The 15,302-nt window shown below is 35.3% G+C and overlaps 1 protein-coding gene across 14 annotated transcripts in view; it reads right to left on the minus strand.

The window, feature by feature from the left end:
- The window catches only part of LOC106869515 (uncharacterized), a 185,206-nt gene that overhangs the window by 37,760 nt on the left and 132,144 nt on the right, over positions 1-15,302 (minus strand). For all 14 annotated transcript variants that reach the window (XM_089363421.1, XM_089363424.1, XM_089363417.1 and 11 more), the window contains 11 exons: positions 14,149-14,220; positions 13,673-13,750; positions 12,141-12,203; positions 10,112-10,249; positions 8,575-8,685; positions 7,052-7,109; positions 5,528-5,581; positions 4,425-4,460; positions 3,142-3,204; positions 2,008-2,049; positions 467-529 (listed from right to left, as the gene is read on the minus strand). In XM_089363421.1, coding sequence (XP_089219547.1) covers positions 467-529; positions 2,008-2,049; positions 3,142-3,204; positions 4,425-4,460; positions 5,528-5,581; positions 7,052-7,109; positions 8,575-8,685; positions 10,112-10,249; positions 12,141-12,203; positions 13,673-13,750; positions 14,149-14,220 — 778 coding nt within the window. The remainder of the gene's footprint in view (positions 1-466; positions 530-2,007; positions 2,050-3,141; positions 3,205-4,424; positions 4,461-5,527; positions 5,582-7,051; positions 7,110-8,574; positions 8,686-10,111; positions 10,250-12,140; positions 12,204-13,672; positions 13,751-14,148; positions 14,221-15,302) is intronic.

The raw sequence follows: 15,302 nt of genomic DNA on the forward strand, positions 1-15,302 counted from the left end.
TTCATGAGCCAACAATGCAACTTGTAGGTGGTCACTCAATTTTCTAGAAATAGCAGCCCCCAGAAATATATATCCCTCAAATCACAGCCCAGTTTTGAAGACAGGAAGATACTATACACTATCATAATAGTGTTAGATACAATATGTATGGGCAAAAAAAAAAATCAAAAAAAATCAATGGGATGGTCATGGCTAGAATGCCCACGAATGAAATATTGGTTCAATAAGGCATGAGCTGGAGTTAAACACTGTTTTGATCAATAATATACACTCTACTTACATATTATCACAGATAAAAAGTTACAAATGAATAAAACAGCTTATTTCAAAGCTAAATTTGACTTTAAAAGTATATATAAATTTTCTTTTTACATCCCTAGTATAAAATTCACCAACCCCTACTCGTGCGAACCACAAGAATGCCTGTAAAAGAATCAATAGAATACTTTGATTACGTTCTACTTACATTGAATTTTATCTACTTCCTGTTGGCTACTTTTCACTTGAGATTCAAGCTCTTCAATTTTGGCTACAGAACAAGAAATAAAGAAAAACTTCAGAAAAATCATTAAAAAAAAAAAAAAAAAAATTGAATTTTAACTACAATATAATTACACCTTATTATATTACTATACCTAGCTTTATTGAAACAAAAAAAATTAACAGACAGTATTATATCCATAAGTATACAGCATAAATGATTGCAGGGACCCAGTCTTCTGTAACAAGACGATGGTGGTGGTGATGACAGTGGTGCGGTTATTTTGTTCATAATGATTTTTGGTACAGGCAAAGAGCCAATAATTTTGTGAAGGGTAAATTCAATTATATTTAACCACAGTTTTATATACCACAAAAGGACAAAAGAAAATGTTCTCAAAGATTTAAACTGAGAACTTAACAAAATGTTACTAAATGTTTCAAAGCCGATTTTATTATCTGCCAGGCATGGCTGTGTGGTTGAGAAGCTTACTTCCCAACCACATGGCTTTGGGTTCAGTGTTACTACATAGCACCTTGGTCAAGTGTCTTCTACTATAGCCTTAAGCTAATCAGTGCCTTGTGAGTGAATTTGGTAGACAGACATTGTGAGTGTGTGTGTGTGTGTGTGTATGCACCCATGTTTAGATATCAATGGTGGTTGTAAGTGAGCATGTCATTCATTTCCAGTCATCCATGAAAAACATGACAGGTCATGGGAAATATTCCCTTGGTTGGAAACAGGTCAAGGACTGGAGACAGGAAGGACATCTGACTGCAGAATATCTACCTCAAGAAATTCTACAAGACCCATGCAAGCATGGAAAAGTGGACGTTAAATAATGATGATGATCACCATTACTAAAAAAACAGCAGCAACCACAGTTGTGCATAGATACAGACATGAGTATGTGATTTTAGGAAATGGGGCTGGATCAGTGACACTCTATGGAGACCTGCAAGCAGCATTGCAAGACAAGTGTTATCCTGGCAGCCTGAAGGAAAGGGGAAAGTAGGAGGACCTAAACAGACCTGGAAAGGATGTATGGAAGATGAAGTGAGAGTAATTGGTCTCTGTTGGTCTGAAATCAAGGAGATAGCCCAAGATCATGTCCACTGGCACGAAATACTCCTTATTGGGTAATGTAGACTAACAATACCTACTGCATGGCACCTTGGTCATGTGACTTCTACAGTCTTAGTTCAAACAATACCTTGCAAGTAAATTTGGTCTATGGAAACTAGTAAACCCATGCGTGAGAGACAGACAGACAGAGAATGTTATTTCACATATCACATAACATTCTCTATCTGTTTAATTTAAATTAACGGTGTTGGATAGCCAAATCAAAGAAGCATCAGACAAGTTATAATCTCTTGTATTCCAATTCGAACCTTGCTGGAGGTAAACAGCTTTCTGTCCCTTCCAAATTAATCAAGCGAGTGTCACAAATATGCTAGATTCGATCAACTGTTTTCCCGTAAAGAATTAGCAGAGAAAATTAAAAACAGGAAATATTTATTTACCTTTATAATTAACAATTAGTTGTTGTTTTTCTTGTAATTTTTCTGAATCAGAAGGAAAATAAAAATTTGGTGTAAAAATATAAAAAAATTACACACAATACAAAAACATAAAAATGTAAAAAGAGAAAAAAATATATAGCTGCAGAGTCATCAGCAGGTATTTGGTTTTTCTTAAGCAATTTTTATTTTATTTTAGTTATTGTCATAGCTGACATTGTTGTCATCATCACCATCATCATGGAATCATCCTTGATGTCATTAGCCTTTTCAATTTTTTTTTTGGCTCCGGCAGGGGATGGTGGCAAACCCTGCTGTACTCTTTCACCACAACTTTCTCTCACTCTTTCTTCCTGTTTCTGTTGTGCCTGTATTTCAAAAGTGTCAGCCTTGTCACACTGTGTCACGCTGAATATCCCCGAGAACTACGTTAAGGGTACACGTGTTTGTGGAGTGCTCAGCCACTTGCACGTTAATTTCACGAGCAGGATGTTCCGTTGATCGGATCAACTGGAACCCTCGACGTCGTAAGCGACGGAGTGCCAGCAACATCCTTTCTGACACCTACTAATTTTGTCACCTCTTCCTACACAAAGGGATCTGGTGTGCCCCATCTAAAAATCAAGGTATTGAAGGTCATCCAGTTGTAAAAACTCTGCTCAAAAAGGAAGAAGCACAGAGGAAAAGTGTGGATCCCTTATAACATGAATGCAGGTAAAGTACCCTCTCATAAATTAAAAAAACATGAACGTAACATCTTAGTTAGATAATGGATACCACCATTCGTCTATCAACTTGTGCTTAGATGAGCAAGTTCAGGGTTTTGATTCCCGGACAGAGTGGTGTGTTATGCTCTTGAACAAAACACTTCCATTTATGCTCCTCTACAATCACTTCAACATTTGATGGGTGGCACACCATGTACCTGTACAGGTAATGTCGATTTGAACAAGGGAGAGAGTTAATGTACTGCACAAACATCTGATCACTATAATAGAATTTGTGCAGGTTGTTCAGCAAGAAGATGTGCAACCCTCATGTGTTGTTTACAACAGGAGGGCCCACTGTATATGTCAACATAGGAATGTATCCGTTTAATTGGTTTTATTAATCAATTTGTGAAAGCAATAATTCTACCTTGTAAGTCTTCAGATTCTTGATCCATTTTACTGATTGGAATAATTTCAACATTTTGTTCACCTGAAGTGAGAAAAATAATTTTATATAATTCAGAAATATAAACTTATATTCAAACCATTCTTGTAATGAATCATTTTAAATTACCACCACATTTTATCTGAGTCAACACGAGACGGCCTCTCTCTCTCTGTGTGTGTGTGTGTGTGTGTGTGTGTGTGTGTGTGTGTGTGTGTGTGTGTGTGTGTGTGTGTGTGTGTGTGTGTGTGTGTGTGTGTATGTATGTATATACATACCACCAATCACAGTTCATAATCAGAAACAGTATGAATACAATGGGCAAAATAATGAACTGGTGCATGTAGAATGTATTCTGGGTACATCTTTAAACTGCATCCAGTGGTGGAGCTTTGGTACAGAAGTTCCAAGGTGTTGGACAGTGTTGATCTGCTACAAATAGCACAGTAAACAAATCTCCTTCGTATCACAATCTACTGTGGAATCTCTCTTATTGACTAAAGTTAATATAGAGTACTATAGGCTCTAGGCAGAGAGTGAAAGAGAGAGAGAGAGAAGCAGGTACTTTATTGTAGATATGTGTGCAGTACTCTAATGTAAGATGCACATGTAGAAGTTCAACATCGGTTCAAATCTTGAGCATCGTTAGCCTCCGAAAGGAACCTCAGCTTTTAAGATGTAAAACTGACCATTCCCTTAAACTTATTTTATTTAAATATAAAAACAGTTTTATGAGAAAATGGATAATTCTATGCTGTTTTTATTGAAAAGCATTACAATCGATATTATTAAGTACAGGGTCTGCTAGATAGGAAGCGCAATGGCCCAGTGGTTAGGACAGCGGACTCACGGTCAGAGGATTGTGGTTTCAATTCCCAGACCGGGTGTTGTGAGTGTTTATTGAGTGAAAACACCTAAGCTCCACAAGGCTCCAGCAGAGGTTGGTGACGACCCCTGTTGTACTCTTTCACCACAACTTTCTCTCACTCTTCCTTCCTGTTTCTTGAGTAACTCTGCGATGGACTGGCGTCCCGTCCAGCTACGGGGGGGGGGGGGGGGGGGGCACATATGCCATAGAAACCGGGAAACCGGGCCCACTAGATAACCACATCTGCTATACAAACTATAACCGATACCAATAACAAGCTCAAGACTACCATACCGAGCACAGTCTTTAGTAAAAATAAGTTTACCAATGATTTTCTTTGCTGGTATATGACAACGAAATTAAATAATTGAAAATAGCTTTTTATTTCGATACATACCTAATTTATTTTTGTCTATGATATTTGTTGAATCATCTGCAAAAGAAGCAAAACAAATATTAATTTCGTTATATAATTTGAAAGAAAATATCGTTATGAGAGTTAAGCATAAAAATAATTTAGAATTCATCCATGACACCCATGCTGGTGACATGTAAGAAACACCCAGTATACTCTCTCTGTAAAGTGGCTGACATTAGGAAGGGTATCCACCCAAAGAAACCAAGCCCCAAAAAAGACAACTGGAGCCTGGTGCAGCTCTCCAGCTTACCAACACCAGTGATATTGTCTAACATATATGCCAGCATGGAAAACGGATGTTAAATAATGATGATGATCCATATGGTCATCATTCTATGCAAATATTTTCAAAATCAGCCAAAAGTGAACTCCATAACATGTTAGGAGTATAAAAGTATCACTTCAAGTCTGTGCTTTCACATGGTATTATCTAGGGAAGCAAAACAAACTCTCTGAAACCTGTTTCGGAAGAACTGTTATTTAATACTGATTTTAGATTTTGGTACAAGGCCAGCAATTTCAGAGGAGGAGTAAGTCAATTAAAATGACCCCAGTATCCAACTGGTACTTATTTTATCAAGCCCAGAAAGATGAAAGGCAAAGTCAACCTCAGTGGAATTTGAACTTGGAACGTAAAGACAGACAAAATGCTTAGCAGCATTTTGTCTGGAGTGTTAACAATTCCGCCAGCTTATCACCTTAAACTGATATTCAATATTGAAACCTAGTTTTAACCCCCAAAACATGAACCACATGATTGCAAATTAATGAAACAATATTAATTGTATAAGTGATGCCACTGCTTAAAGTTGTAATCTGCAATCTACACAGTTAGATAGGCTCTTTAAGAGATATGAATACAGTGCAGTGCAATAATTGGTCCTTTAGTTGGTACAATGGCATTATATTAACTCAACCAACTACAAATCTCAAAATAAATAAAATGGTCAACTGCAGCATTTTTTCTTTTTCTTTTTTTTTCTTCATGATGTCAAAATTTCTAAAAGTCTTAATTACTCTTCATCTCATTCCACAGGGTTATCGTAATTAGTTGAATTTAACAAAACAAGCTTTTCACTTACCATCATTTGAAATTATTTTATCTACATCACCTTCTTTGATATTTTCCCATTTTGCTGAAAATTATTTAAAAAACAAAAGTCAGTATTCATGATAACTTTATATTAAAATAAAATTTTCAACAGTAACATTTGTCATTTTTATTTTCTGTATTTGATGAATATTTCGTTGTTTTAATAGTTTTACACGGTACAAAGAAATATCATTAGTGTTGATACTACAAAGTGCACCCAGTAAAGTGATTGGGAAAACATTGGGGTCAAGAGGATCCTTTAGACTTGTTGAGGATATGACAACCCTTCTAGTGCTGGTGCCATGATATAATGATGCTCAATATACTTTGTAAAGTAGTACATGTTAAGAAGGGCATCCAGCTGTAGAAATCAAGCTATAAAAGGAAGTACACAAGTCAGATGTGGTTCTGTCTTGTCTAGGAAGGGAGTAACTAATTCGAAACTGATTCACAATGTGACTTGGTGTAGCATAATTGGCAGGTAACATTGATGAAACTTGCATCCAATAATGTGCTCGTGCCATGTAAAAAACACTTGTACTGGTGCCAAGTCAAAAGCACCCAGTAACTCTGTAAAGTGGCCCACATTGGAAAGGGCATCCAGCTGGAGAAACCAAGTCAAAACACATGACTGGAATCTGGTGCAGCCCTCCAGATTTGCCAGCTCTGACCAAACCTTCCAACCTATGCCAGCATAGAAAATAGATGTTAAATGATGATGATGATGAGGAAGATGAACAACTCACCATTATTACCATATTTGATGCATAAAAGATGCACAGGCACATGAGATTTATCCCAGTTTCAGCAATACATAGATCAGAAAATTGCTGATGCCATGTCATGGAAATGGCACCGATGCCAGTGGAAATGTAAAAAGCACCCAGCATGAAGAAGGGCATCCAGCCATAGAAACGATGCCAAATCAGACTGGAGCCAGATGCAGCTCTCCAACTTACCAGTTCCAGCCAAACCGTCTAACCCATGCCAGAGTGGAAAGCAGACATTAAATGATGATGATGCTTAAAGCATGCATTATTTAAAGCAATTTCACACACACAACCCGAGGAGAAGGGTGAGGAATGGGGGGAGGGGGAAACATTTTGTTTTTCTAGAGAAAAAGTGCATCTCAAATGTCATCAACTACAGGAATATACTGACAGGCATTTAGTCTGCAATCCTTTTTTTTTTTTTTTTTTATGAACTCACCATTATTAAATACAATTGATAAAAAAAAAAATTCTTCTTTAACCCTTTAGCATACAGATTTCTCTGACTAATTTAATATCTGAATTTATCATGCATTATCTCATAGCTTTGAGATTACGATGATGTGGTTGTTTATGTTTAGAAATACATTGTACGGTAGGCATGAGAGTCCAGATCCGGCTGTTCTGAACATAAAAGAGGTAAAATATTTGAACCGGATATGACAAGGTTAAATGCTAAAGGGTTAAAAAATAAAATAGGAATGGGGAGGTAAAAATAGGAGAGTAATTCCTTATGTACTCACTTTTCATAACAGCTAATTGCTCATTGGTAATATCATTGTCAGCTTGTAATGATTCAACCTATCAACAAATAAAATACATGTGCATTAGCCAGAGGGCTTCTTCGTTATTTTATCAATATTGCAAACAGCTTCAAATGAATCCTATCACTAACTTTGTAACTGTGGAAATTTAAATGAACCTCATAAATTAACATATAGTCATTGATCAAAAGATAACATTACAACTATTGCATTTCATACATAATCAATAGTTATTAAACCGACTGTGTATGTATCGTATCTTTTACTTGTTTCAAGCACTTGACTGTGGCCATGCTGGAGCACTGCCCAGGAGAATTTTAGTGGAACAAATCAACCCCAGTGCTTTTTTTTTTTAAAGCTTGGTACTTAGTTTATCAGTCTCTTTTGCTGAACCAATAAGTCATGGTGACATAAACACCTGTGTGTGTGTGTGTGTGTGTGTGTGTTTGTGTGTGTGTGTGTGCTTGTCCCAGCTGGGGGACAAACACACACACATACATATGTATACATGACAGGCTTCTTCAATTTCCATCTAGCAAATCCACTCACAAGGCTTTGGTTGGTCCAAGACTATTATAGAAGACACTTGCCCAAAGTGCCATGCTGTGAGACTGAACCCATAACTATGTACTTGGGAAGCAAACTTCTTACCACACAGCCATTCATGGGGCCTACTTAAATAGATGGAATATATGAAAGATGAGATAAAGTGTACTATCAGCTGTTCCCACTAGATCTGCTTTCATATGTACTTCATATCTATACTTACAGTTAGCTTAAAATAAATATGATCTATGTTGAATCTTAGACTAATATTCAAGCTATCTTTGACAAACAAGTAGGCTCATTCACATCTAGATTACAATAAGATAAATGTGCTCTATAAAATGAAGTTTAAAATAAATATGATCTATGGTGCATCTTAGATATTCAAGCTATCTTTGACAAGTAGGTTTGTTCACATCCACATTACAATATGATAAATGTGCTCTACAGAACCAGTTCTTTGCTTTAGGATTTTAGAAAATTCCAAATTATATGCCTTTTACTGCTTATTAGTTAATCTCTTTAATTATTCACTAAACTCAAATGAAACAAATTATACTGATTAGGAAATTTACCATCTTAACACGCTAACAACCACATGTAACCAGTGATTCCTCACAAACTTTACATAAACTACCATATACATCAGTGGTTGTACATTTTCATAATTTGAGAAAATATTTTATCTGTATCTTTGATATGATTTTGAGGATATTTAAATAACAGGAGTGTTAATATCAAAGTTTAATTATGAAACATTGTAAAAATGGAGTGGGGAAGACACGCTTCTTTGTAATTAAAAGGTATGCAATGTCCGGAAATCCTTGACATCACCAGTAAGTTCCAGTAACAGGCCGTGGTGATTAACGTGTTAACTAAAAACATTGCTTTATTACATATTCTATAACTGCTCAGTTTATTGTTTTCATCAAAATACAAAGACAACAAATAAGTACCTTAGCACAAAGTATTTTCTCTTGTTTTGTCACTTCTTCTAATTTATCTATCAACTCTTGCTTTTCATTCTCAACCTTTTCCAATTCCTCTTGATGCTTTTTCTTCGCTTCCTGAAATGAAATCATTTTAAATGATATAGATGACTTAATGTAATGAGGGTGTGGAAACTGTTCAGAAATGAATACCCACCACCAGGCACCTACTTTGAATATCTTACTTCTGTGGACAAAAAGAAAAAAAAAAAAAAAAATCCCAGCACCCATGACTTTTGGAAATATTTTCTCAGGTTCAGAATTGCTTAAGCATGGTACTGTCAGGACATTGCATCCTTCAAAACTTCCATGCTTCCCAAAATTTGCCAACAAGACACCTGATGCCCCCAACTTACAAGTTTTATTTTTAACAATTCATTCACTGTTCACTTTCTGTGCATTATTCTAAGTACAGTTCACACACATTTGGCAACATTTTCTAATAAGTTGAAGTGCACCTGAACATTGTATGCAATAATTTTGTTATTATTATTATTATTATTATTATTATTATTATTATTATTATTATTATTTTTAACCAATCAAACACAATTGGAGTGGGGTGAAAAAAAAATAGAGGAAAGAATGTGTGTTTATGGGACAAATTCAAGTGCTGAGTGAAAAGTGCTGTCTTCATTACTTCAGTGCAAGAGGAGTTTACATGTTAGGCTGTCCTCTTATTTCTGGGGATAGCATTTAGCTATAACTGTACTTCCAAACAACCCCCCACCCCCACCCCACCAAAAACAGAATACAGATTAGATTAGATACGAGAGTATCAACTCTCAAAGTGGAGTGTGCTTTTCGTATAGCTTGAGGAATCACATCATTCATTTATGAGAAACAGAATAGAAGAATTTGAGCAGTATGAGCTATAAAAAGAAAGGGATAGCTAAGATAATGAGAATGATCAGAAAGAAGAGGTTATGAGAAGTAAAATAGCAGAGTGGATAAGGTATAAGGCTACTAGTTTACAGGTAATGAGATCAAATCCAAAGCAGACATTGTATTGTGTCTCTAGGTAAACACACTTTCTACACACGTTAGCACACCAAATTATTGAGTATGCCTCAGTGGTGTTTGATCAGAAGTTAAGGATGGATGAGAATTAATTCTGTAATGCTATCATTCTATTGTTTCAGTCTCAAGTAGAATTCCAACTGTTGACCAATTTGTCTCAAAGTTCTTATCTTGATGTAAAATTAATGAAGCAAATGTCATTTATCCTTCTCTTGATCTCTGACATCATCTGAGAAATGCCATCCAAGACGGCATGAATCAGCCAAGCTTTACCTGCTAGAAATAACAACCCAAATGCTCTTAAATCAGATCCCAAATGCTGGATGGTCAAGAGCCAAACGAAGGGCAGATTTTCAATCCTGGGGTCATTCTGATTCCAAAAAGATATAATATGTCTACATAGAACAAATGTAGACCGAGATACAGGGGACCCAGACAGACAGAATTTTACTTTTATTATTATAGATATATTTTGATGGCTTACTTCCAGTTTTTTCTCAAGCTGTTCCACTTCTTTGCGCTGCTCTTGATGGTCTGCTGCAAGTTGTTTGAGGTCATTTTGAGTTCTTTCAGTTATTTCTTTCAAATAACAGCAGTTGTTTTCAGCATTACCTAGAGATTGCTACAATACACAATAAAAACAAAAAAAAAATTGTTAAAACTCATAAAATAAAAGTTTATCAAGAACTGATCTGTAAAAACAAGAAGAAAAAAAAAAAGAATTCTTTTAAAACTCCTACACATTAAAATTCAAATTTCAATTAAAGTAAGATAAACTTCACAATTTTTCTCTGCTTTCAAAAATATCTTGTCTTTAGAGCATTTGATATTTTAGTCTTTAGTCTTTTAGTCTTTTACTTGTTTCAGTCATTTGACTGTGGCCATGCTGGAACACTGCCTTTAGTCGAGTAAATCGACCCCAGGACTTATTCTTTGTAAGCCTAGTACTTATTCTATCAGTCTCTTTTGCCGAACCGCTAAGTTACGGGGACGTAAACACACCAGCATCGGTTGTCAAGCGATGTTGGGGGGACAAACACAGACACACACACACACACATTATATATATATACACACACACACATATATACACGATGGGCTTCTTTCAGTTTCCGTCTACCAAATCCACTCACAAGGCTTTGGTTAGCCCAAAGCTATAGTAGAGGGCACTTGCCCAAGGTGCCACACAGCGGGACTGAACTCAGAACCATGTGGCTGGTAAGCAAGCTACTTACCACACAGCCACTCCTGTGCCTATCATTTAGAAAAAAAAAACCTTTAATGTTTCAAAATCCAATAGCCCTTTCTAGTATATCAAGAAATTGTTCTAAGTATTGATTCTGTCCAGTTCAAAATAAAAAACCTGAGTAGAAATGTGAAATATTGCTTTTAATCTTTCAAGGATACACACTTGCTATTTTAAAGTGATCTTACATCAAAATTTTTCACGCTAATTTATCTTCCAAACACCAGTTTAATAGGAACAATGGTATTTTACAAAATTCTTTAGCATTTTCAAAATTAACTGAAACAAAACTAGTGTGTCTCCACAGAGTTACATGATAACCAAACTGTCACTAAACATTCAAGGTTTCCTTGTCAGTAAGGTACCACATGCAAAACCACCTTTGACAATACCACAACACCAAAAAGCCTTTCAGAATTTATTGGATAAAACTTGTGTAATCGCAAAGTCCCAACACAATACTAATTTCATGTTGTCCCTCTCACACATACATACATGTGCGCATGTATCCTGCAGAGAAAAGCTTGTTGCATTGTATGTTGTATCATTTCTTGACTCATAAGTAATGTCCCCACTGGTATGTTTTCAGATTAACTTTACAACAATCGTTCAAAATAACATGTTTAACACTTTAGCATTCAGATTTCTCTGGCAAACCTAATGCTTACTTATTCACATTGTTTTGAATTTATTCTGCATTACCTTTGCATTGTCTTGTAACCATGAAACTTCAGTGATGTGGTTGTTTATGTTCAAAATGACATGCTAGGGTAGGTGTGATATGCAAGATCTGGTCAGTTTGAACACAGAACAAGTAGAATACTTTGGTCAGATATGGCCAGTGTAAATGCCAAAGGGTTAAAGATGAAATATATTTTTTAATATTTACATCCATTCATACAGTGAAATTCAACATCTGATTGTTATAAAGCATTACATACACATCTTGGAATAAGATGCCTGCAAATGATCAGTAATCAAACAAATCAGAAATTAAACTTATTAAAATCATAGCAAAGATGTAAATATTCTTTTATTTTCTATCTTTAATGATAAGGTTCATAGTTTCAGAACTTATAATCATATCAACAATACCACATCTCAGGCCGTTACATCATTTTCACAGGAGTACCGTTTTATAGGAAAACATCTATAGTTTCATACAGGAGTACTGTTTTGTTGGAACACATCTATAAAGGTATATCAGTATGACTAATATTTTAATTAAACAAAATTCTAAACTGAAGTATCAGCAAGCATTACATACCTCAAGATCAGTTATTTTTCTAACTGCCTCTAGCTTTTCTTGTAAAACTCGCCGTAAAGACTCCTAGATGAAAAAAAGGAAGAAAAGGGCATTGAAACGTACTGAACTGTCATAGTTTAATAACTTCATTTATATAACGATGACTACATTGTGGTCATAATATTAAATGACAAACATTTAAAAATATTTAAACTATGGAATAAAATACTACAATTGTCTCAGAAATTAAGTATTAGACTAATTAGAATTGTTGCAAGCTGTTGCTCTCATTTATAATTATTGTACAATTATAATGAAATATATGTGAAAGTGTGTAATGGATTATAGTCAAGTTATAGTACTGCAAGTAACTGAGGTGTTGCACATAGGATGTGGCAGAAAACATTGACGGTCTGACGGTGAATTCAATTGCCTGGTAGAAGAATAAGGGGAACCACTGAGATCTTAGTAATCGTGCAAATATATCCAATAGGAAGTTGGCTTCAAAATCTAACAGTATGAGGGAGCTGAACTCGGCGAAGATAATCTGCACTCTTCGCTGCGATGGAGATTAAACTCTACTTGGACAACAGTGCACTCTTTGCCAATTCATCTTTTGTCTTATTCAAAGCAAATCTTGGGGCTTCTACAACAAGTTGGCTCCATTAACCAGACTGATGAGATATGTAATGGAGTAATTAGAGAGAGTCTAGGTCAGCAATTTGCAACTTTTTATGCTCAACAGCATATTGAATAAAGCACTAGAAATGTTGATAATACACAGTCTGTTTTTAAAAAATGTTATTATGTAAAATATAAGCAATAAAACATTTAAAATAGATGGGTGCACACTTTGCTGCAAAGGAATACACATGCACTGGTGTAGTGCATCGAAAAGTTTACTAAATGTCCTGGCATTTTTTGACTTTGCTTTAAAAAGTCACGGCACGCCTATGGATCAAATGTCACCCACAGCACAGTGGTTGAAAAGGGTAGCTCTATGGTGGCCACAAGAGCTGCAGAAAAAGTGCAGCCAAAAAATCCTACTTAAATCACACACTAACATCTAAAAAAATGTAGGACACATTAATTAATATATTTAGGAGTGAGATACTTGGCACATTGCTGTACTCAAGAAGACCCCATCCACCACTGCAGAAGTGTTAAGACTGCATCCCCTGGTAAAGAGGATTGGTCTACAAGAGCCCCATGCTGGTGCCACATCAAAAGCACTTGTGCTGGTGCCAAATGCACCCAGCACACACTGTAAAAGCAGTTGGCATCCAACCGTAGAAACCAAACCAAATCAAACAGGAACCTGGAGCTGTTCTCTGGCTTGCCATCCAAACCATCTAGTCAAACTGTCCAGCTCATGCCAGTATGGAAGAAGGACATTTAAAGAAGAGGATGTTGATGATGATGATGATTCCTAAATAGGAACAGCTGGTCAGAAATCTGTTCAACCAAAGCAGACTGGGAATCGAACAATCACAACTATATAAGGGGAAAAAAAGAAAGGTAGAAGTGGAAGAAGAGAATGTAAAAGATCAAACCTTTGCTGTGATCTCATAATGATGTTTATCATCTTGTAAAGCAACTAGTTCTTGACGTAAGGTGTCTTCACCATGGTTCTGCAAAGAAATATTATTTAGTATAAATAAAATATTACTCAAAACGATACATAATAAACATTAAAGCCCCTTTTCATGCCAATCTGCCAGAGACCATTCGTGGAAACTTTTATTCAATGCAGACCATCTCACAGGTTTAAGAGGGTCTGTATCTAAATTAAACCCTTCCAAAATATCGTTTAAGAACACTTAAATAACATTTTTATGCAAGAACTCTTTGCTATGATCCCCAAACTGGTTTAATGATGAAGTTAGTTATTTTTACTAAATCCCTCTAAATTCTTGATTATTTTCAAATTTAACTGAAAGTTATTAGCAATGTATTTCACTGGAAATATGTTAACATGAAAGGCTTAAAAGGGGCATAATAAATAATAACATAGGGGAAAAGAACTTACCTTTGAATAAATAACTAACTGACTTTCCAAAACCTCTAATCGCGATAATAATCGATCTTCATCAATTAGAGCCTGAAATAATAAAATATACATATTAGAAACAAAAAGAAAAAAAATGATATATATACAGAGTTGGCCAAAAGTCACCTGACAGTAAATCAAAATTCCATAAATACTTAACATTCAATTTTATTTATTTATTCCAATTATGAATGTTTAATAGTTGAGTGCTGTGAGTTAAAAATCACCTTTTTTTTTTTTTTTTTTCAACATTTGTCTGTTTAATTAGTCTCATTCAGTTGTTAAACATAAATAAATCTTGGAATTAAATTGGTTTTGATTTACTGTCAGGTGACTTCTGACCAACCCTGCATGCATACATACATAAACACACAGATATACACTTTTCACACTCTAGCACACTAACCTACCTACCCACCTTTTCTCTTCTTTCCCATATTCCCCTTGTACCTCTCTCTCTACCTTGGGAAGCCATGTAGTCACCTCTTCAACAAGATACCCATTTTTGTTCCTCATACTTTCACTTCCTTCAATACTATACCTCATTCAGTTAAAGAGTCATGTCTTGGTGCCATATTAATAAAAAAAAAACCACCCTGTATACATGGTCAAGTGGTTGGCATTAGGAAGAGCATTCAGCTGTAGAACCCATGCCAAAGCAGATGGTGGAGCTCAACATAGCCCTCTAGCTTGTTGGTTCCTGTTGAACCATCCAACCCACGCCAGCACAGAAAAATGGACATCAAACAGTCTTGATGATGATGATGAATATATCATGTAAAAATATTAAGTAAATGCATCCTGTACTCATTTTAGCAATACCTATTCCATGTATTTGATCAAACAAACTCTACTCAACTATAGTGCAAGTGGCTGAGTATATCAAAAACATATATACCCTTAACAGAATCCATGGGCTGACTACAGTTTCTTCATCAGACTGGCACACAATTTTTATCTACCTAATTTCATTCCCATGGCTTTGGTCAACTTGTTTATATATATATATATATATATATATATATATATATATATATATATATATATATATACATACAAGAATATATATATATATACATACAAGAATATATATATATATATATATATATATGTATATATATATATATATATAT

This window comes from Octopus bimaculoides, chromosome 15 (assembly GCF_046866305.1).
Source record: "Octopus bimaculoides isolate indiv1 chromosome 15, ASM4686630v1, whole genome shotgun sequence".
Taxonomy (NCBI): domain Eukaryota; kingdom Metazoa; phylum Mollusca; class Cephalopoda; order Octopoda; family Octopodidae; genus Octopus; species Octopus bimaculoides.